This window comes from Scyliorhinus canicula, chromosome 5, assembly GCF_902713615.1.
Source record: "Scyliorhinus canicula chromosome 5, sScyCan1.1, whole genome shotgun sequence".
Taxonomy (NCBI): Eukaryota; Metazoa; Chordata; class Chondrichthyes; order Carcharhiniformes; family Scyliorhinidae; genus Scyliorhinus; species Scyliorhinus canicula.
In genome coordinates this window covers 200,484,512-200,505,661 of record NC_052150.1, presented here as the reverse complement: position 1 = coordinate 200,505,661, position 21,150 = coordinate 200,484,512, and the positions used below count along the sequence as shown (strand labels likewise).

The following is a 21,150-nucleotide window of genomic DNA, read 5'->3' as shown; positions in this document are numbered from 1 at the left end:
ATTCTCCAACCTGGCGGGTGGTCGGAGAATCCAGCCCCTTGTTCTGATCTGCCCATCATTGATGGGTTCCCATTCTTTCTCTTTGAATTTCCAAATTTCCCTTCATGTGAACCTTTCTCCTCCACCCACCACTATTTTGCTAAAGCCCTCACTATGACCCTAGATAAAATTCTCATCAGTACACTGATGTCATGGCGGCATGTGGTGCAGTGGGTAGCACTGGGACTGCAGCACTGAGGACCTGGATTCGAATCCGGGCCCTGGGTCACTCTCCATGTGGAGTTTGCACATTCTCCCCGTGTCTCCTTGGGTTTCACCCTCACAACCCAAAGATGTGCAGGTTAGGTGGATTGGTCACGCTAAAGTGCCCCCAAAAATGGAAAAAAAAATAATTGGGTACTCTAAATTTTTTTTTTTTTAAAAAGTGTACTGATGTCAGCATAGTTTAGATGAATACTGTCCCAAAGGAACAGCTCCCTCTAACTCCACTAATAGTGCCCCATGAATCGGAACCGTGGCTGAGGCCAGAAGCGGACATACAATGAAACACACCATGCCTAGACACAGGGCCCCGACAAAAGGCTGGTGGAAGGGTGGAGAGGGGCTATGCTGGTCAGTCCACGTGGGCACCAATCAGGGCCTGATAGCTCTGCATTTGCTAATCGGCTCTACAAGTACAGATGAGCTGATCAACAGGCAATGCAAAGTGACATGAGACTCTGATAGGTCGAGTCCCTTTAGAGCAGGGAGACACTGGCGAATGTTGAGGTGACTCAAAGGGAGGGGGGCAACAGTCGAGATGAAGATCTAGATCTGCAAATTGGCGAAAAAAGTCACGGGGGGGGGAGGGGGGAATGAGCCAGCCAGCTAGTTGGGACTCAGAAGCAAGCTGACATCAAGGGGAGCAGGGGCAACTCGACCACAGGCAAGGGCTGAGGAGGTCATAGCCAGGCAGCCAGCAGCGAAGTGAGGTCGTCGATGCGCGGGCGATATGAGGTGCGAGGAGCTGCCTTGGCCAGGCAAATTGATGGAAAAGCCACGAGGGAGGTCTGAGTAAACTAGTCAGCAGGTCGGCACTCTGGGTAGCTGTTATGGAGTAGCGAAGGGAGCACGGTGACTCGACCCCCGGGGCTGAGGGGCAATAAAAGCCTCCTCTTTTAGAAAATCTATATTCATTAAAATCAAAAAAGATCAGCTAATATGAAGCGACACCATCAATCCGGCAGTCAGAAACACAAAAGTGAAGGCGCGGTAAGAGGACAAAACTAGGCAAAACGATAGTTTGTCATTTTACATTTAAAAGTTGGAAGTATTGAACAGTGCACAAATTGCACATTCATCCTCATCCACCAAAAGTATGGATGAATTATCTGATTATTTAAGACTTGCTGATTGCCAGAGAAACCATGTCACATGAAAATTGAAGATGTGGAATCTGAACTACAAGATATTTCTTCTGTTGAAGTGAGGGAAGAAACTTATGCCGAATCATAGAATTCTTACAGCGCAGAAGGAGGCCATTTGGCCCTTCCGGTCTGCACTGACCCTCTGAAAGAGGATCCTTCCTAGGCCCACTCTCCATCCCTGTAACCTCACCTAACCAAAGGAACATTAAGGGGCAATCCACCTAACTTGCACATCTTTGGACTGTGGGAGGAAACCTGAGCACCCGGAGGAAACCCAAGCAGACACGGGGAGAAACACCCCCGGGCGGAATTAAACCCCGGTCTCTGGTGCTGTGAGGCAGCAGTGCTAACAACTGTGCAGCCGTGCCACCCTGTGATGAAGACTTGGCCTTATGGGCAAAATCTGACTAGAGGCAAGTTTTGATTTCAATTCAGCAATTATTCATACAGGTGTGTTTTTACAAGTTAGAAGCACTAAAGTAATTAAGCAGTGATCAATTTGTGTATTATTGTGGCTTGTGTCTTTGTGTTCTGAGAGAGCGCGTGGAGTTGGGATGTGTGTGATGTCATTGGGGTGAGGGGTGTGACATCATTGGGGAGAGGTGACATCATTGGGGAGAGGTGACATCATTGGGGAAGGGGCGTGATGTCATGGGGGGCAGAAATGAAGAGCGTGGGACCCCGCAAAATGCAAGTCCAACAGTGGCTCAGGCAATAATCCAGAGGTTATAACCTTTGGGGTTCTATTTTTTTAATTTAGCCCCTACATGCATATACTCCCTCAGGATAACCTATTTCTTAGTCCTACCTATTTTGTTAGTACCCACTTGCTTCAGGAAACTCCTTCCTTCCCTCCAGCCAGGAGAAGATGCCCTTAATCCTGGCACCACAGAGACACTACAGTTTTTGGGACTCATGTTCTAGCCTGCAGATAATTGTACTTACCCCCTAATTATACTGTTCCCTGTTCCAATTACACTCAATTTTACTCTGCCGGCTTGAATGGCTCCCTGAATCATGGTACTGTGGTCAGTTTGCTCATCCATCCTGCAGTCCGTGCTTATGTCTACACATGCCGGAAGAACCTCAAACATGTTGGACAATTGCATTATACCCTCAGTGACCTTGAAGTCATCCAGAACTTCATTTCCCAGTCTCAACTCGCATCAAGTCCTGTTCATCCATCACCTCTGTGATGAATGCCCCGACACTGGCTCCCTGTTGAGCAATGCCTCAATTTTAAAATCCTCATCCCTATTTTCAAATCCCATCATGTCATCGCCCCTCCATATCGCTATAACCTCCTCAAGCAACATGGCCTTCTGAGATATCTTCTCTCTTTCAATTCTGGTCTCTAGAGCATCCTGACTTTATTTACTTCAACATTAGAAGTGCCTTCAGTTGACTAGGACCCGAAGCTCTGTAATTCTATCTCTAAATCTCATCACCTCTCTACTTCCTGTGAGACCTGAAACCTACCATTTTGACTAAGCTTTTTGCCACTTGCCGTACGTAATATCTCACGTGCCTCAGTGTCACACTTTTCTTAATCACGCACCTACACGGCACCTTTTACTGCTTTGCTGTGTTAAATGTTCGACATGAATACTGTTTTTCTTTCCATTGAGTCACAGAGTTAAGTTTGGTTCATTACTTCCAAAAAGACATCTAGGATATTAGTCCGGTAACAATCCACCCCTTCTGAATCCATGTTGACTGATGTTTACTTGGTTACTGCTATATAAATAATCCTTCAGTTTACTCTGACTCCATTGTTTTTCATGGAACTTAAGGTTAATGAGTCTGTGGTCATCTTTGCTGGTTACGTCCTCCATTTTCAAATTGGATAATATATCAGCCCATTTGCAATTTACGTGGAAATCGCCAGTCTCCAGTGACTGGCTCAATAATTTCAATGCCTCATATATCATCTCTCACAGCACTCAAGGACAAACATTATCTAACCAAACAACAACTTACATTTATATTGAGCCGTTAACAAGGGGAAACACGATCGCGATGAAGCAAAATTGGCACCAAGCCAGAAAAAGAGATAATAGGACGTTTGGCCAGAAACTTATCAAAAGAAGTAGGTTTTATTAAAGCGGGAAGGAAGTGGCGCGTTAGAGGCCTAGGAAGAGTATTCCAGAGCTTTGGACCTAGCCAGCTGGAAATACAGTCAGCAATGGTGGGTTGAAGAAATCAGCTGTGTGTAAGAGCCCAGAATTGGAGGAAGTCAAAGTTCTTGGATGGTTGTAGGGCTGGAAGAGGTTTCAGAAATATGGATGGGCATTGCCATGAAGAGTTTTGAACACAAAGATGCAGACACTGGATATTTTCATCTTCTTGATACTGAACTAGCCATTAGCGGGTGGTTCACTGATTTTCTTTTTGACCTCATGAGAAATGATTGATGCAGGTAGAGCAGTGGATGTTGCCTGTATGGACGTCAGTAAGGCCTCTGACAAGGTCCCTCATGGTACAAAAGATGAAGTCACACGGGATCAGAGGTGAGCTGGCAAGGTGGATACAGAACTGGCTAGGCCACAGAAGGCAGAGAGTAGCAATGGAAGGGTGCTTTTCTGATTGGAGGGCTGTGACTAGTGGTGTTCCGCAGGGTTCAGTGCTAGGACCTTTGATGTTGGTAGTAGATATAAATGATATGGAGGAAAATGTAACTGGTCTGATTAGTAAGTTTGCGGACGACATAAAGGTTGGTGGAATTGAGGATAGCGATGAGGACTGTCAGAGGATACAGCAGGATTTAGATCATTTGGAGACTTGGGCGGAGAGATGGCAGATGGAGTTTAATCCGGACAAATGTGAGGTAATGGATTTTGGAATGTCTAATACAGGTAGGGAATATACAGTGAATGGTAGAACCCTCAAGAGTATTGACAGTCAGAGAGATCTAGGTGTACAGGTCCACAGGTCACTGAAAGGGACAACACAGGTGGAGAAGGTAGTCAAGAAGGCATACGACATGCTTGGCTTCATTGGCCGGGGTATTGAGTATACGAATTGGCAAGTCATATTGCAACTGTATAGAACCTTAGTTAGGCCACACTTGGAGTATAGTGTTCAATTCTGGTCACCACACTACCAGGAGGATGTGGAGGTTTTAGAGAGGGTGCAGAAGAGATTTACCAGGATGTTGCCTGGTATGGAGGGCATTAGCTATGAGGAGAGGTTGAATAAACTTGGTTTGTTCTCACTGGAACGAAGAAGGCTGAGGGACGGCCTGATAGAGGTCCACAAAATTATGAGGGGCATAGACAGAGTGGATAATCAAAGACTTTTTCCCAGGGTAGAGGGGTCAATTACTAGGGGGCATAGGTTTAAGGTGCAAGGGGCAAGGTTTAGAGGAGATGTACGAGGCAAGTTTATTTTACACGGAGGGTAGTGGGTGCCTGGAACTCGCTGCCGCAGGAGGTGATGGAAGCAGGGATGATAGTGACATTTAAGGGGCATTTTGACAAATACATGAATCGGAAGGGAATAGAGGGATATGGACCCTGGAAGTGTTGAATATTTTAGTTTAGACGGGCAGCATGGTCGGCGCAGGCTTCGAGGGTTGAAGGGCCTGTTCCTGTGCTGTACTTTTCTTTGTCCTTTGTTCTTTGAAACTGGTGAGCTTTTATGTTTTCTTCTCTACTTCTGGATACAGCCGAGATGGAGAACTTCGCACAGGAGTAATTACTAGCGTGAACCCAGAATTGAAGCCCTTCAAAGTACTGCAAGGTTGATCTCCAATCTGTGAGGTGCGCCACCGTCGGTCACTACTTTGCAGCTCATTTTTTCTTTTATAAATGTCTTTTATTGGGTTTTTGAAGTTTGCAGCTCATTTTAATAGTTTCCTTCCTCCGATGTTCTATTTTTCTTGCAAAGTTACATCTGATGCCTAAATCAAAACTCAAATGCAAAATAATCGGCATGGTCTTCTGGTGCAAACTTTGTGTTGCAGCATTATTTCCAGGAAGATTTAACTGGTCCCTGAACACATTTAGCTTCCAGGAAAATACTGAGTTTGAGAACATTGCTAAAGTTGATCATTTTATTTGCTTTGCTTTGACCGCAAAAAATTGGCTTTGTCTCATTTCAACCAAAATCAGCTGTCCACTCACCTCTGGGAAATTAACTTCATTCAATTTTTGGTCTTTGCACAACTACGGGAACGGTCAGGTTGGACAAATTGGGCACTTCTTCAAAGACCTAGCACAGATACAGTGGGCAGAATGGGCTCCTTCTGTGCTTCAATGACTTGGCAGAAGATAAGTACAGGAGCATTTACTGTAAGTGCCATTCAGCCTGTTGTGTCTGAACTGGGTCTTTAGAAGAGCAAAAAATATTCAGGGGCCAGTTAAATCTTCTTTCTAACTGGGAACAATAGTGGGACACATTTAAGTTTGTAACTCAGGGCCATGCAGAATATTTTGCATATGCATTGTGGGGGATGTGCTGGAAACTATACTTCAATTGCTGCAAAGGTTTGAACTGAAGCAGAAAATGGCATTAACTATGAACATCTGAGCGAAACCCAATCAAGAGAATCTACTGTACTCATTAACTTTTCTTGGTCAGTGACCGACAATCAAACACAAACACATATTCAGTTTTTCCACTTACATTTACATTAAAATTACAATCATTATGACCATTCAGTATCACCTCAGTTATCAAACAGAATTGTTTTACAGTTTCCCAGCTTTGATACATATTGTCAATTGAAGCATTCAAATCAGAATCAGGCCATTATCAGGAAGGGAAGGTTACAGGGAAGAGACAAAGGTATGGCAATAAGTAAACTGCTCATTCGGAGAACTGGGTACAGATACAATGGGTTGAATAGTCCCCTTCAGTATTGTAACATTTCTTTGATTCTGTAATTCAAAAGAAACTGCAAAGAAATATTCTTTTGCTCGATGCTTCTCCGAGCCTTTTATTGAAAATATTGAAATTTAAACATTTATTACAATGCAACCTCTTCAATCCGAATTGCTATGGAGAAGTCATTCCTGGATTTTGAAATTATAGAATCCCTAACTACAAGTGTGTGAACCACAGATATAAATATTTACCAGAAATATAACGCAATGATAAAACATTATAAAGCAGTAAGGATGCATGTTTCTTCTCGTAAATGACTGTACTAAAATGGTGCTGATGATATTAAGGCAATGCTTGGGTCTGCTCACAACAGAGCACTGGTGTTTCTGGATAAAACATCTCTGGGCTGGAGATATGCAGCATTAGATATGTATACATGCAGCACTTGCATGCAGTAGAATTTGTGCCTTTTTGAAAAGCACAATGGAAATTCAGGACTCAAAATGCAAACTGCAGCCAAAGCACAAGGGATTCATCTTTAAATATGGTCCCAAAAGACTACAATAACGAATAAACATGCATGAGCATGGATATTGTACCAACCAATGTGCGTTTGTGTCATGACATCAGCCAGTGCATTGGCAGCACCACTTCCGCCACTCTGCGTGGAAGAGGAAGAGTTGGTAGAAGATGTGGTGGAGCCATGGATTGCACGACTTATCCAGTGTTCCATGTTCAGACTCCCTTGGCTGGAGGAAGGGGTTCCTTGGGAGTCACCTTGCCCTGATCCTTCATCTTCTGAGCCAGAAGAGGTATCTGGAGGAACAAAAAGAGCAAGAGATCAGGTTACACAGTTCCTCTTTAACATGCTCACCTTGCATACAAGGGTCAACTGTATAGCCTTTTTTGCTTCTCTCATTACACCTCGAGGGCTCTTCATCACTGCAGTCAAATGCAAGAACAAATGGTCATCAGAGTATTACTGAGGACTGACAAATTTTTCCAACTTTAAAAACGTGTGGGATTTGTTTCACACGCCACCGAAATGCGTTTGACAAATTTTTAACAGTTGCGTAAATTGCGTGAGTATTAAAATTTTAGGATGAAGAAGGAGATGATGTTTTTCCTGGTTCCAGTAAGAACAAACTGAAGTTAGGTATCTTGATGTTCCTTCATCACCAGGCTCTCAAGAACCCAGGAAGGGACTTGGCTTTTTGCTGAAAGCTAAACTAATCACACGTTGAGCATAAATTAAACAGCTACTTTTCAATCCCTCTCTTGTCATAATATAAACCGGATTTGACGTTGCGGCTGAAAAATTCTGAGCTTTGTCTGAACACTGGGACCAGGCATTACGTCACAGTCAGTCATTCGCACACTCTGCTCACGTTGAAATGGCTCACCTGGTCATCATGACTCTTCTGTTTCAGGTAACTCTCTAGTGCACCAGCACACAGTTAGAACAGTGTTGAAGATTAATTTGACACTTGCCTAACAGTCAAAACCATGACCTGTTGCTTGGAGGGCTGCTCCTCCAGAAGTAAGATGCACCGCTGAATGGTTGAGTGACATGCAGAAATACAACAACTGCAGTCCTCAAAGTATTAATGAAGGATATAATATGCTCGACCAGTTAAATCTTTAAAGCTGTCCACTTAAATTGATTATCCTTTCAGAGAATTGGTACTTCAACTGAAAAGCAGATATGCAGACTCACTGGATTAAAACAAATAAAAATGAAAGGCAGTGTGGTCCTTTTTTTAATAAAATAAGCACTGCCTTTTTGCAGGTGGTTCAAGGACAATGTATTCACAGACTCTCCTCCCCCACAGGCCTTCACATTTGCAATCATTCTCATCTGCATTGTGACACTGCAATTCAGCAAATTTTGTGGCCATTTGTGTACATGCAGCAAAACTGAAGTGAAACAGAGTAAGAAGCTATGAGATACTGTTTATAGCCCATCATTACAAAGTAAAATTATAATTGGGATATAAATAGCCTTCTGCACATACTATATTGGGCAACTGATTAACATTCAAGTGATAGGATTCGGAGATTTTTTAGTTTTAAATTGGTACTTGATGCATGGATTGGAGAGCCGTTTAAAACCCGTCACTGTGAAGCTTTCAATTTCAATTAGGATGCTTGTTTCATACAAATGCAAGTTTAGAAAATCTACATGTATAATCAATACGCTACTGTAAAACTGATAATCATGTGTCACAGACATTTTTATTGAAGATGAATCTAAATATCCTCACAGGACAACAGACCATAAATGTCTGCAGTCATCCAATCATTAGCAATGTAACAAAAATTATACGCAACCTATTTTTTTGAAAATGAGGAAGATTTTCATATGGGCTCCAATTTCCAATAAAGATAGGATTAATAAGAATATAAAAAATGGCCCTTCGCACCTGCGCCATCATTTACTGAGATCATGGCTGATCTTCAACCTCAGCTCACTTCCATGCCTATCCTGTATCCCTTTATTCCCTTAGATCCCCAAAATCTACCTATCTCAGCCAAATGTCTGAGAATCCATAACTCTCTGTAGTTAAAAAAAAGATTCACAAGCCACTAAACAAAGGAATTTCTCCTCAGCTCAGCCCAAAATGGCTGTTCGCTCATCTTGACTCTTTATAAAAAAGTCTTTAGTATTGTCACAAGTAGGCTTACATTAACACTGCAATGAAGTTACTGTGAAAATCCCCTGGTCACCACATTCCGGTGCCGGTTCGGGTACAAAGAGGGAGAATTCAGAATGTCCAATTCACCTAACAAGCACGTCATTTGGGACTTGTAGGAGTAAACCGGAGTACCGAAAAGCAAAAAGTGCAGAGGATACTGGAAGTCTGCAGAGGGATTTAGATAGTTTACGTGAATGGGCTAGGGTCTGGCAGATGGAATACAATGTTGACAAATATGAGGTTATCCATTTTCATAGGAAGAACAGCAAAAGGGATTATTATTCAAATGATAAAATATTAAAACATGCTGCTGTGCAGAGGGACCTGGGTGTCCTAGTGCGTGAGTCGCAAAAAGTTAGTTGACAGGTGCAACAGGTGATTAAGAAGGCTGATGGAGTTTTTTCCTTCATTGCTAGAGGGATGGAATTGAAATGAAAATCGCTTATTGTCACAAGTAGGCTTCAATGAAGTTACTGTGAAAAGCCCCTAGTCGCCACATTCCGGCGCCGGTTCGGGGAGGCTGGTACGGGAATTGAACCGTGCTGCTGGCCTGCCTTGGACTGCTTTAGAAGCCAGCTATTTAGCCCAGTGTGCTAAACCAGCCCCTAATTTAAGATTAGGGAGGTTATGCTGCAACTGTATAAGGTGTTAGTGAGGCCACACCTGTAGTATTGTGTTGAGTTTTGGTCTTCTTACCCGAGAAAGGATGTACTGGCACTGGAGAGTGTGCAGAGGAGATTCACTAGGTTAATCCCAGAGCTGAAGGGGATGGATTACGAGGAGAGGTTGAGTAGACTGTGACTGTATTCATTGGAATTTAGAAGGATGAGGGGGGGATCTTATAGAAACATATAAAATTATGAAGGGAATAGATAGGATAGATGCGGGCAGGTTGTTTCCACTGGCGGATGAAAGCAGAACTAGGGGGCAATCCTCAAAATAAGGGGAAGTAGATTAAGGACTGAGTTTAGGAGGAACTTCTTCACCCAAAGGGTTGTGAATCTATGGAATTCCCTGCCAGTGAAGCAGTTGAGGCTCCTTCATTAAATGTTTCAAGATAAAGATAGATCGTTTTTTGGAGAATAAAGGGTTATGGTGTTCAAGCGGAAAGTGGGACAAAAGATCAGCCATGATCCCATTGAATGGCAAAGCAGGCTCGAAGGGCTAGATGGGCTACTCCTGCTCCTAGTTCTTATGCTCTTATGTTCATCCGGAGGAAACCCACACAGACACGGGGAGAAAGTACAGACTCCACACAGACAGTCACCCAAGTGGGAATCGAACCTGGGACCCTGATTCTGGATTGGATTTTGTTTATTGTCACGTGTACCAAGGTACACTGAAAAGCAATTATCTGCGAACAGCTCAACAGATCACTGTCATGCGAATGTCACTTTAAGAAATGTTTGTCTGCTCAAGTGATGTCAGAGTGTGGGTGGAGCTGAGCTCTAGCTCTGCTTTTTAGTTTTGCTTTGAGAAAAAGCTTGGGTGTGTCTGTTTTTTAGTTTAGTTTTTGGTGTTGGAGCTGCAGCCAGCCAAAGAAGGTGTAATTTTGATCTCTCTGCCATCTAAAGGCTATCTCTAGATCATTTGGTGAATTCAGAGTGGCAACTGCTCTCAGTAGAGAATTTAAATCTGATGTGCTTCTGTAAAAAGGGCTTTTGTCTTGTGGATGTTAAAAGGAAAGTTTAAGGATTACTTAAGAGTGTTGTATTCTTTAGGGGTTGTATTTGAATTAATGGTTGCTAAGATGTTCACTGTATGTTTTAAAAAGGTTCATAGAATAAACATTGTTTTGCTTTAAAAAATACTTTTAGATTTCTGCTGCACCACATATGTAGAGTGGGTCGTGTGCTCCTCATACCACAATCTAGTAAAAGTCATGGGTCAGGTGATCTCCATGATATACTTTGGAGTTCTCTAAACCCTGGCCCATAACATCATTAAGATCATTCTGTGAAGCAAAAGTGCTTCAAAGTGCTATCGGGCCACACCTAATGCCACCTAGTTCCAGGTTCCTTATCTGTTTAGTAAGATCACTACTCATCCTTCTAAACTTTAGAGAGCACACGCCCATGCCCTGCAATCTTTTTTCCATGGGAGATTCCTGGAATCTTCATTTCATCCCCACTATGACAAGCATATCTTTCCTTAAGTACAGATTCCAAAGTTCCATATAACACTTCAAGTATTATCTTACCAAAGCCTTGAGCAATTGCAGCGAGACGTCCCCCCTCTTGGACTTCATCCCCCTTGCAATAAAGGCCAACATACTATTTGTCTTCCTATAGCTTGCTGTAACTGCATGTTAACTTTCTGCATTTCTTGCTGTCTTCATAGGGAAGAGTAAGGAGAATCCTCTGCAGACATATTCTATTTAAGAATAAGTGGAAGTACTGACCCTCCCTAATTCGGCAGTTACCAAATGCAGTTTCCTCAAGAGGCAGCAGCCCATGAATATGCCATACCAGAAACCTAAGTGGCTACCAGCACTATCTGCTCAACAAAAGGATTGAGAAGCTTGCCAATTGGACAAGATAGGCTTTGGACAACAATCAAAGAATTAGAGGAACAAATATTTTGGTGACTCAAAATCCATTTGCAAGCATAACTATACCAAAGTATGCCAAAAATGGAAAGGTGAACTCAATTGGGAAGCACTCACAACATTATCAACTGTTTATAGCCCATGAAGAAAGAAAGAGTAACTTGTGTTTATATTGTATACTTCACATTTTATAATGTCCTAAAATTCTTCATAAACAAGCAACATTTTGCGAAATCTAATCACTAGTTTAATGCAGGCAAAACCAGACACCAATTTACACATCGCCAAGTCCCAAAAAGCAGTCATCAGTAAAGCACTGGATAATCTGTTTCTCGTAATGTTGGTTGAGGGATACCTGTTGACAAGAAAAACTTGCTACTCTTTGAATTCTAATCACAAAACAATTTTGGGCCTCATTGAAAACACAATGTCGCCTGCCTGTTATTCCTTCCGTGTGCCATGTTTACGCTCCCCATTTAAATCAAACCTCTGCCTAATGTTGCAGTACAAAATTATTCTTAGCATAATAGAACTCTTAATCCATATTTGCTTCACAGAACCAATTTTGAAAATTAAAATAAATAAAGTGTTGCTTTATCCTGTGTTGCAGCTGGCTAACTTAGCCATGTATCAGGCATCGGCCATATCACTCCCAATTGATTGCACTGCGTCTTGTGACGTACCCCAAATATACTTATAGCACATTGCGGTGTGAATTTGCCACTGGCATATTGGCAAATATAGCAGTCTAATGTGTAAAACTGCCATCTGCAAAAATTTCAAGCCATCACCAGAATGTGAAAATTAGCAATAAAGACAACTATGTTGCAGATCATATTTGGTGCTACTCATGGCAAGTTGGATGTCATGCTTTTATTAAATGACTGAAATGAGTATTATATCATGCGAAGATTGAGCTGTGTTTAAACGCGTCTTTGAGGCTACAAATGCTAACTTCTCCAACTATCCAGCTCCAGGCTAATCCGCAAACTTCAATTTCAACAGCTAATAATGTGTAATTGGCCTCAGCGTGAAATAATTGTCTTTGTTTCTTTTTTATTTTACACACACTTTTGCCAGTGTGATCGATGCTCTCAGAATTTCTACATTTAATTAAGGGATCTTCCGTGATGTTGCCTCGCAATTAGTCACAGGATACGATATAAGAACCAAGCGCTGGTAAATTGGATTAGTATAAATTGGTATTTAATGGTCAGCATAGACATGGTGGGCTGAGGCGCCTGTTTATGTGCTGTATGACTCTATGAACAATAATAATGCAGCAGAAGGCATGCAATGCTGTTCTGCCACTGTGGTGCAGGTGTGTGTCACTGCTAAGTCGCTTTAGCAATGGAGGAATTAGTTGATAAAAGACCACAGTTCATCCAGTTTACCTTCCACCGTTACCGATAGCTGCATGTTACAAAGACAATCAATCTTCAGAATAATCACAGAAAGTAATCTCTAACTATTTGAAAGCAAAATATCCATCAATTCATCTAGAACAGAACCATAAATGATGTGGAAAAAACCCCAGTAGTGGAGAGCTTTGGAACCCATATGTCCAGAATCACCTGCTCTTCCCAAACATGGGTTACCATATGTCATGTCTCAAATTGCTCATTTATTATATCCTCAGGTGTTTTTTTTTTGAAACAGAGCTCCTAATTTGCATTTGAATTAATCAATATTAATTGCTTCCATCAGCTCCCAAGGGAATCTGTCCCACAGATCGACCATTTGTTCACGATAATATTATGTTAGCAGATTAGTTTTAAATTTCCTTCCCTTCAAGGTCAGACTGCGTCCTCTGGCTCTCTTGTGCTGGACATGGCAAAATAATGTGCCATGGTCTAGGTTCGTTTGAAACCTAACAACAGCAATCATGTTACCTCTCAAACTCGCCTTCCTGTGAGAACGGGTCCATTGAATTTTGGCCGCCACTTATCTGTTCCAAATTTACTCAAACTCCCCTGCAGCTTGTCCTGTTCAACTGTAGAGTCTGCCACCTTTGTAAACTCTATGTCATCGGCAGGTTTAGCCACTGTACTTATGATCATTAGTTTCAGATTATTTCTAAATCTGGAACCTCACTGGCAACCTTCTCCCAGATTGTTGACAATCCCCGTACCAGTGTTCTCTAGGTTTCTGGCAGCCTATTATTTATTCAATGCAGGATATTTTCAATGATTCCCACTTCTTTATTTTCAGTGTCTGCCTCGTCAATGGAACTCCACCAAAGGCCTTACTGAAAAGCAAGAAGATTACAACTTACTTCCGAGGAGATATCCTGAAACCGGTTTTGCCAAATGGTCTCATTGTGAATGCCAGGGTGAGCTCGAAGTCCCACTAATGGATTCAGCCCCAAGACGAATGTTAACACAGGTGCAACTGGCACTAAATATTTGTTTCACTTAAAGTTTTATGAGCTTGCAACACGCTCTCTTTCTTTGAAGTGGATTCTCAGTGCATGTTTGTTCATTTGGGCAAGGTTTGCGATATTAAGCAGATCAAAGCTTTTTACATTGGCTATATTTGATTAGCAGCTTAATAAGCTTACAAGAAGTGACTTTTCTCCAAGGGTATTTTAAATTCCTGTTTTCTTATTTTGATAGTTTCAAGAGCTCTTCAAAGACTTGGCAGTGTTATCATACAGGTTCTAATTGCTCCTGGAGGTTCGGGTTTGAAGGATGCATGAGGATTATGGAGGGCATATCAAAGGGCCATGGGTATATAGAGGGGTCATTAACATGAAGGGGCATGGAGGGTGTATGATGGCAAATGGGGCATGGACATGGCATGTGGTATGGAAGAGCTATGAGGATGAGGGAGCCGAACAACTGTGAATAGAACTTAGACCCCGGAGGTGGGCTTTTTGCCCACATCTGCATCTGCCTGTCTCGGACCTATTTTGGCAAGCTTAATGGCATAATGGCTAGCACTTCTGCCTCACAGCACTAGGGACCTGGGTTTGATTCCAGCCTTGGGTGACTGTCTGTGTGGAGTTTGCATTCTCCCTGTCAGCATGGATTTTCTTGGGCGCTCTGGTTTCCTTCCACAGTCCAAAGGCGTGCAGGTTAGGACATGTGGATTAGCCGCCTCTGCCTCTTAAGGATAAATATTCCGTATGAATGGCCTTTTTGAAATTCATATCGCAACTTTGGGAAATTCATCGATTTGTGGTTCCTGTCACTAATTGGAAAATTTGACCCTAACTGCTCGTGGCAGATCCTGAGGTCAATAAAAGATTAATTATTAATCTGTAGGTTGGCAAATCCTCTGATAAACTGTTACGGTCTGAAGAAAATACAATATTATTAACTTTCTAGTTTCTCTTATTTTGTTTTTGAAGTATAATGCATAATCCTTGAAGTTTGAAAGGCCTATCCCAAAACATGTTATTTATTCATGCACATTACACACTTGATAAATAGGATTTACGTAGCAACTTTCACATCTTTAGAACCTCTACTTTTTAAGAACTAAAATTAAACCCAGAAAGCATTATTCTACTGCAATGAGAAAGCAAGGCAGGTATAAACAGAACCAAATGAGGGTCGAAGAGAAGGAAATGATTAACTACCTTAAAAGAGATGGTGATGCCAAGAAATGCGGGGAAGGAGAATGTACTATTTTTATAGTCACTGAGAACGCCATCTTTTTCTTTTTTGTTTATTTTTAAAAAAATTTAGTGTACCCAATTCATTTTTTTTCCAATTAAGGAGCAATTTAGCAAGTTCAATCCACCTATCCTGCACATCTTTGGGTTGTGGGGGTGAAACCCATGCAAACACGGCGAGAATGTGCAAACTCCACACGAACAGTGACCCAGGGCCGGGATTGAACCTGGGACCTCGGCGCAGTGAAGCAGCAGGGCTAACCTCACTGCGCCACCGTGCTGCCCTGAGAACTCCATCATTAACTCAAGGCTAATATAGTTTCAGTGATGCGAGTTGGAATATAACCCTACTGAAGGGATTCAGATAGCACGGCAGGAGAATTGGGTGCAAAGACATTGAACCTTGGAGAGGAAAGGGAGGTTGGAATTGGGCTACACGGGGGAAGGAGGCATAATGGCAATTTTGAAGGCCTTGGACACAGTACCCCCAAAAATTGAAGCATTACCAAAATCATGAAACAACTGACTGTAGAAAGGTAGCATGGTCTAGAGACTCAGGGTGGGATTTCCCAGTCCCACCTGTCCAGGACCAGAAACTACCATCCAAGGTCAATGAACCTTCTACTTTTTGGTCAAATTCCACCCATGACGATTCCCATGGTAGGGGGGACGGGAGGATTTAGTCTTCGGTCTTTAAGTGGATAAGAATAAAAAGTTGATGCCAGAGATAATCCCCTCTCACTATTCCAACAAACTATGGTATCATCCATTAGTTGCACTTCTTAAAGAGTCCCACCACTGTTATGCTGCAATTTAGATTTACCAGATGAAGCTGGTGATCAAATAAAGGATTTGCATATTGAAGGTTCAGGTGCTTATCATTCTACATATTTAGAAGCAAGATAATTAATTTTCAAAATAAACAAACGGTTCTTTTTTTTCATATGCTCATATATGGAGTTTTATTTTGACTGAATCCTTCAAAGGTATTTCGGCTTTTTAAAATAATTGTAAACGAACAAATGACTAAGCTGCCCTGAAACATTTTTGTTGACGAGTCTCGTTTACAGGGAACGGATGGAACAATTATTCATCTCGAGTTTAAATTTGAGCCTAGACTATTGGAATGAAAACCTCTTCCCCCCTCAGGTCTCAATACAAGTCTTCATGTACATCAATCCTCATCAGAACTGCCCGTAACGTGCTACTAATGTGGATACATCACAAAAGTAGAGGCAGCAGAAAATTGGAAAAGGTCAGACTGTTATAATAAGAAGTGCATTCTGCCATCAAATAATAGGATGCAAGTTCACTTCCTCCATCGCGCACACGATTAACTCCTAAACAATGCCATGCTATCCTCAGGCCTGAGAGACTGGATCAGTCGTCTACCAAATGGGGAGAATGAATACAATTCACAGAGTAACCAACCAACGTATTGACAAAACAGGTCTCGAGTCAGATCTGGTGTGTTTAGAAAAATATAGGGACAGGGGATAAAAAAATATGTAACGGAGAGGAAATGGACTTTAATCATTCATTGAATGAAGCCATACATCTCTATCAGCTTCTTGTGCATGATGGGATGGGTAGGTTGCTGGAAAAAGATTTTAGAAATTGAAGAGAATTTCCATGAAAAATGATTTCAACACCTCTACTTTTCTTTCTTATTAGCGAGTAACATGAAAGAATTCCTAGCGAAGCCGTCACTACTCTAGGAAGAAACAGTTGAAGAGATCCATTTTCATTTTTAATTTAGTCCAAATTAGTCTTCCCAAATGTTTTTCAAGTGCTGCAATTGAAGAGATTTCCCATATAATCCTACATAATTTATTGTGCACAGCTGACATAAGACAATATAGTGCTACAATAATTGCACGCTGCGCTTTCAATGTTTTCAAGACTTGATCAATTATCCTCATTTGAAACACGTAGGATTCTCAGAAAGTAAACACAGACAGGAAACTATCTGTGTGCTGAAAAACGGTGACAATTATCATAGCTGCAGAATTCAACATCTTCTTCGCTGTGTTGTAATTTTGAAATTTAATTTACTTTAGGTGGACTGGCCATGCTGAATTGCCCCGAGGTGTCCAAAGGTTAGTGGGGTTATGGGGATCGGGCCTAGGTAGGGCGCTCTTTTGAAGGGTCAGTGCAGACTTGACAAGCCGAAAGGCCTCCTTCTGCACTGTCAGAATTCTATGAACTGCACACTACTCACAATTTGCTGTATAAAGGCACAGCACAAGTTCAATGGGTGGTTACAATTCAATGGAATGGAATTGTTTCAATTTACCTGGCGGTGTATAGGCATCCATTGAGGTTTGCACTACCAGAGAGCGTCGTTTCGATGGCATAGGAACTGCCATCTTTCTCTCTTTATGTTTGGCAAGAGCAGCCTGGACAGCCTCTGTATGTACATCTGCAAAAAGGAAAAAGAGTGCAAATATTAAACATTCTTGCAGAAATTTAAATTTACATAAACATTCACTTTTGAATGCACATCGTGAAGGAATCCCCTTCAGAAACATATTGTCAGAGACATACATCTTACTTATAAATTATTAATGGATACTTATACAACAGATCCTGACCATTATTTATTCAAGTAGTGTCTTCATGCAGGAAGGTCCTACTGTACTCGTAGTCTTTAAAGAATCGCTGCATTAAAAGGGAATAATTTGACATGTAACTTTTTTCCAAACAAGATTCAGAAGTCCTGCTAAGTAGAAAGGTGAAGTGCACTGACACTTCCTTTTCTTTCTCTCATTAACTCTTAATTATTAATTCTCCATTTTACTATGGAGTTCAATCACATTTATTAACACAGCAAGCCATAAAAGAAGGTTGCAACAATTTCCAAGCTCACAGCCACCCCTTCACAACCAAGATGCACCGACCCCACCCATCCACCTCCCTGCCCCTAGCCGAGGCCTCCTCCCTCCAAGGTCTCTGATGATCCTCCCACAGCCCAATCCACTGCCACCAAAAACTTCAAGTTCCACTCCCTGCCACCTCAGCAACCACTGATGACAACCCCACCCATCAAAAGTCTCTAAAATCCCCCACCCCTCCCCCACCAATGGCTTTCTCCCCTACCAAGGCCTTCAGCCATCAAACCAGTACAACCCACCCAACAATCCCCAAATGAGGTCTCCAACCATTTCCCCACCAACGAAGTCTCCAACTCCCACCATAGAACATAGAACAGTACATAGAACAGTACAGCACAGAACAGGCCCTTCAGCCCTCGATGTTGTGCCGAGCCATGATCATCCTACTCAAACCCACGTATCCACCCGATACCCGTAACCCAACAACCCCCCCCTTAACCTTACTTTTTTAGGACACTACGGGCAATTTAGCATGGTCAATCCACCTAACCCGCACATCTTTGGACTGTGGGAGGAAACCGGAGCACCCGGAGGAAACCCACGCACACACAGGGAGGACGTGCAGACTCCGCACAGACAGTGACCCAGCCAGGAATTGAACCTGGGACCCTGGAGCTGTGAAGCATTTATGCTAACCACCATGCTACCGTGCTGCCCCATATGAAGTCTCCGACTTTCCCTGTCCCTCACGGTCCCAGTCTCTCTTCCCATATCCTCTCCCACAGAGGCCTCTTGATTCCGCACCCCATAATCCCAACCACTCATTTGGGTTGGGACTATTTACATTTGAAATTAAGTTCTGTAACGGTAGCACAGTGGTTAGCACTGATGCTTCACAGTGCCAGGGACCTGGGTTTGATTAACGCTTGGGTCACAGTCTGTGTGGAATCTGCACCTTCTCCCTGTGTCTGCATGGGTTTCCTCCGGGTGCTCCGGTTTCCTCCCATCAGTCCCGAAAGGTGGATTGGCCATGCTAAATTGTCCTTAGTATCCAAAATTGTCCTTAGTATCCAAAATTGCCCTTAGTGTTGGGTGGGGTTACTGGGTTATGGGGATAGGGTGGAGGTGTGGGCTTGGGTAGGGTGCTCTTTCCAAGAGCCGGTGCAAACTCGATGGGCCGAATGGCCTCCTTCTGCACTCTAAATTCTATGGAAAGATGTGCTTGTTAGGTGCATTGGACATTTTAAATTCTCCCTCTGTGTACCCGAACAGGCGCCGGAGTATGGCGACTAGGGGATTTTCATAATAATTTAATTGCAGTGTAACGTAAGATTACTTGTAACAATAATAAAGGTTATATAATCATTAGAATATTTCCTTTCATGGAACTGACAAATGGAAAATTCAATTTATTTAACATTGAAAGAGTTTGTTTAGAGCACTAAATACTGAAAGAACTCAATTATAAAATGGTTTCTCCATCAGAAAGCCTAATTATGAAAACAGTAAGAAGTTGTAAGACTTCTTACTGTGCTCACCCCAGTCCAACGCCGGCATCTCCACATCATAATTATGAAAAGGCAACCTTAGTTTCAAAGTTTATATGAAGCCATTATTAATTAACAATATTCATTAACAGTTGGGAATAATATTACTGATGTATTAAGTAAACAAATAATCAATGGTGATGTTCAATCACCTATTATATCCGTTTAGGATAGGAGAATTAGCTTGGGGAAAGAGAACTACTGTTCATCCAACAGTTTCACACAAGACGAAAAGTACAGAGACAAGACCACGACAATCATAATCGGGGAAATGGAGTGAAAAGGGAGGGGTCAAGGCAATTCTGCTGTGGTATGGGCAGGTGTGGAAGGATGGATGAGGAGAGACCTCCAGAATCTAGTGTAGGAATGTAACCCAATGTAAGGAAGCAAGTTGTTACTCAAATAAAAGAGGGCTCATCATAAAATGCATTTCAATCTACATAAATTTTTAAAAGTGCACAGCCTTGATTTTTACTTTGGTTGTGAGCACTGCCAGAATTTTCTTCAGCTTGAACTGAAACCTTTGTCTGACAAGTAACTAGTTTTAGAACCACAGGAGAAACATCGCAGCTGTAACAACACCAGGGTTACTTAAAAATACTCTTGTAGTTACTGTCGCAACGAGGCTCACACCACAAATGTTTTTTTTTTGGGGGGGGGGGGGACAAGGTGGGAAATAGAATAATTTCTACAGGTGTAGTAACACCACAACAGCATGAAGCAGTTAAAAATAGATTTGGTTGGTTCTATAACTGTAGAAATGTATTTGCATTCTAATGCAAACCTCGTCACACGCACAAGAGTGAAAGTTGAGCTACTGTCATACCTGATCTGTAACGTTCATCTCGTGACCCTGACGACCGGCGACGGTGGTACCTGGAGGAGGATGATGGTGTGACTGGCGTTCGACGCTCTTGTGGCAGTGAAGATTCCACTCCTGTGTCAAAGGTGAAGAAACAATATTCACTGTAACACAATTCAAAATGTGAACCGAGTGTCAGCAGGATGATGATTATGTTTCTGATCAACATCCACGAGGGAGTGCAGTTTCCACATTTAAAGATGATACAGTTGTTACATTTGAAAACTATAACTGCCCTTCAACGAGATCAGTTGGGTATTAATTTGCTTGCTTCTTTGACAATCTATATTTTTTGTTGGCAGTGGTAATCTGGTGGCTTTCACTTTTAGTTTATCTACTCTGGTACTTTTAGTTTCTAATCCTTTCAACTATATTACATCAATACTGTTCAATTGTCCCATTGGGTAGATGCAGCATGGGTTCATGAAAGGCAGGTCATGTTTGACTAATTTAGTCGAAATATTTGAGGACACTTCGTGGGCGACACAGTAGTACAGTGGTCAGCACCGTTGCTTTATAGCTCCAGGGTGCCAGGTTCGATTCCCGGCTTGGGTCACTGTCCGTGCGGAGTCTGCACGTTCTCACCGTGTCTGCGTGGGTTTCCTCCCACAGTCCAAAGATGTGTGGGTTAGGTTGATTGGCCATGCTAAATTGCCCTTGCCAACGGCCACTGCAGAGTCGATGGGCCGAATGGCCTCCTCCTGCACTGTAAATTCTACGATTCTATGACATTACGAATGCAGTGAACAATGGGGAACCAATGAATGTGGTGTACCTGGATTTCCAGAAGGCATTCGACAAGGTTCCGCAC

The 21,150-nt window shown here is 42.3% G+C and overlaps 1 protein-coding gene across 9 annotated transcripts in view; it reads right to left on the bottom strand.

Annotated features, from left to right (window-relative positions):
• The window catches only part of LOC119966517 (disco-interacting protein 2 homolog C), a 687,551-nt gene that overhangs the window by 263,404 nt on the left and 402,997 nt on the right, over positions 1-21,150 (bottom strand). For all 9 annotated transcript variants that reach the window (XM_038798337.1, XM_038798340.1, XM_038798339.1 and 6 more), the window contains 3 exons: positions 20,304-20,414; positions 17,393-17,518; positions 6,837-7,049 (listed from right to left, as the gene is read on the bottom strand). In XM_038798337.1, coding sequence (XP_038654265.1) covers positions 6,837-7,049; positions 17,393-17,518; positions 20,304-20,414 — 450 coding nt within the window. The remainder of the gene's footprint in view (positions 1-6,836; positions 7,050-17,392; positions 17,519-20,303; positions 20,415-21,150) is intronic.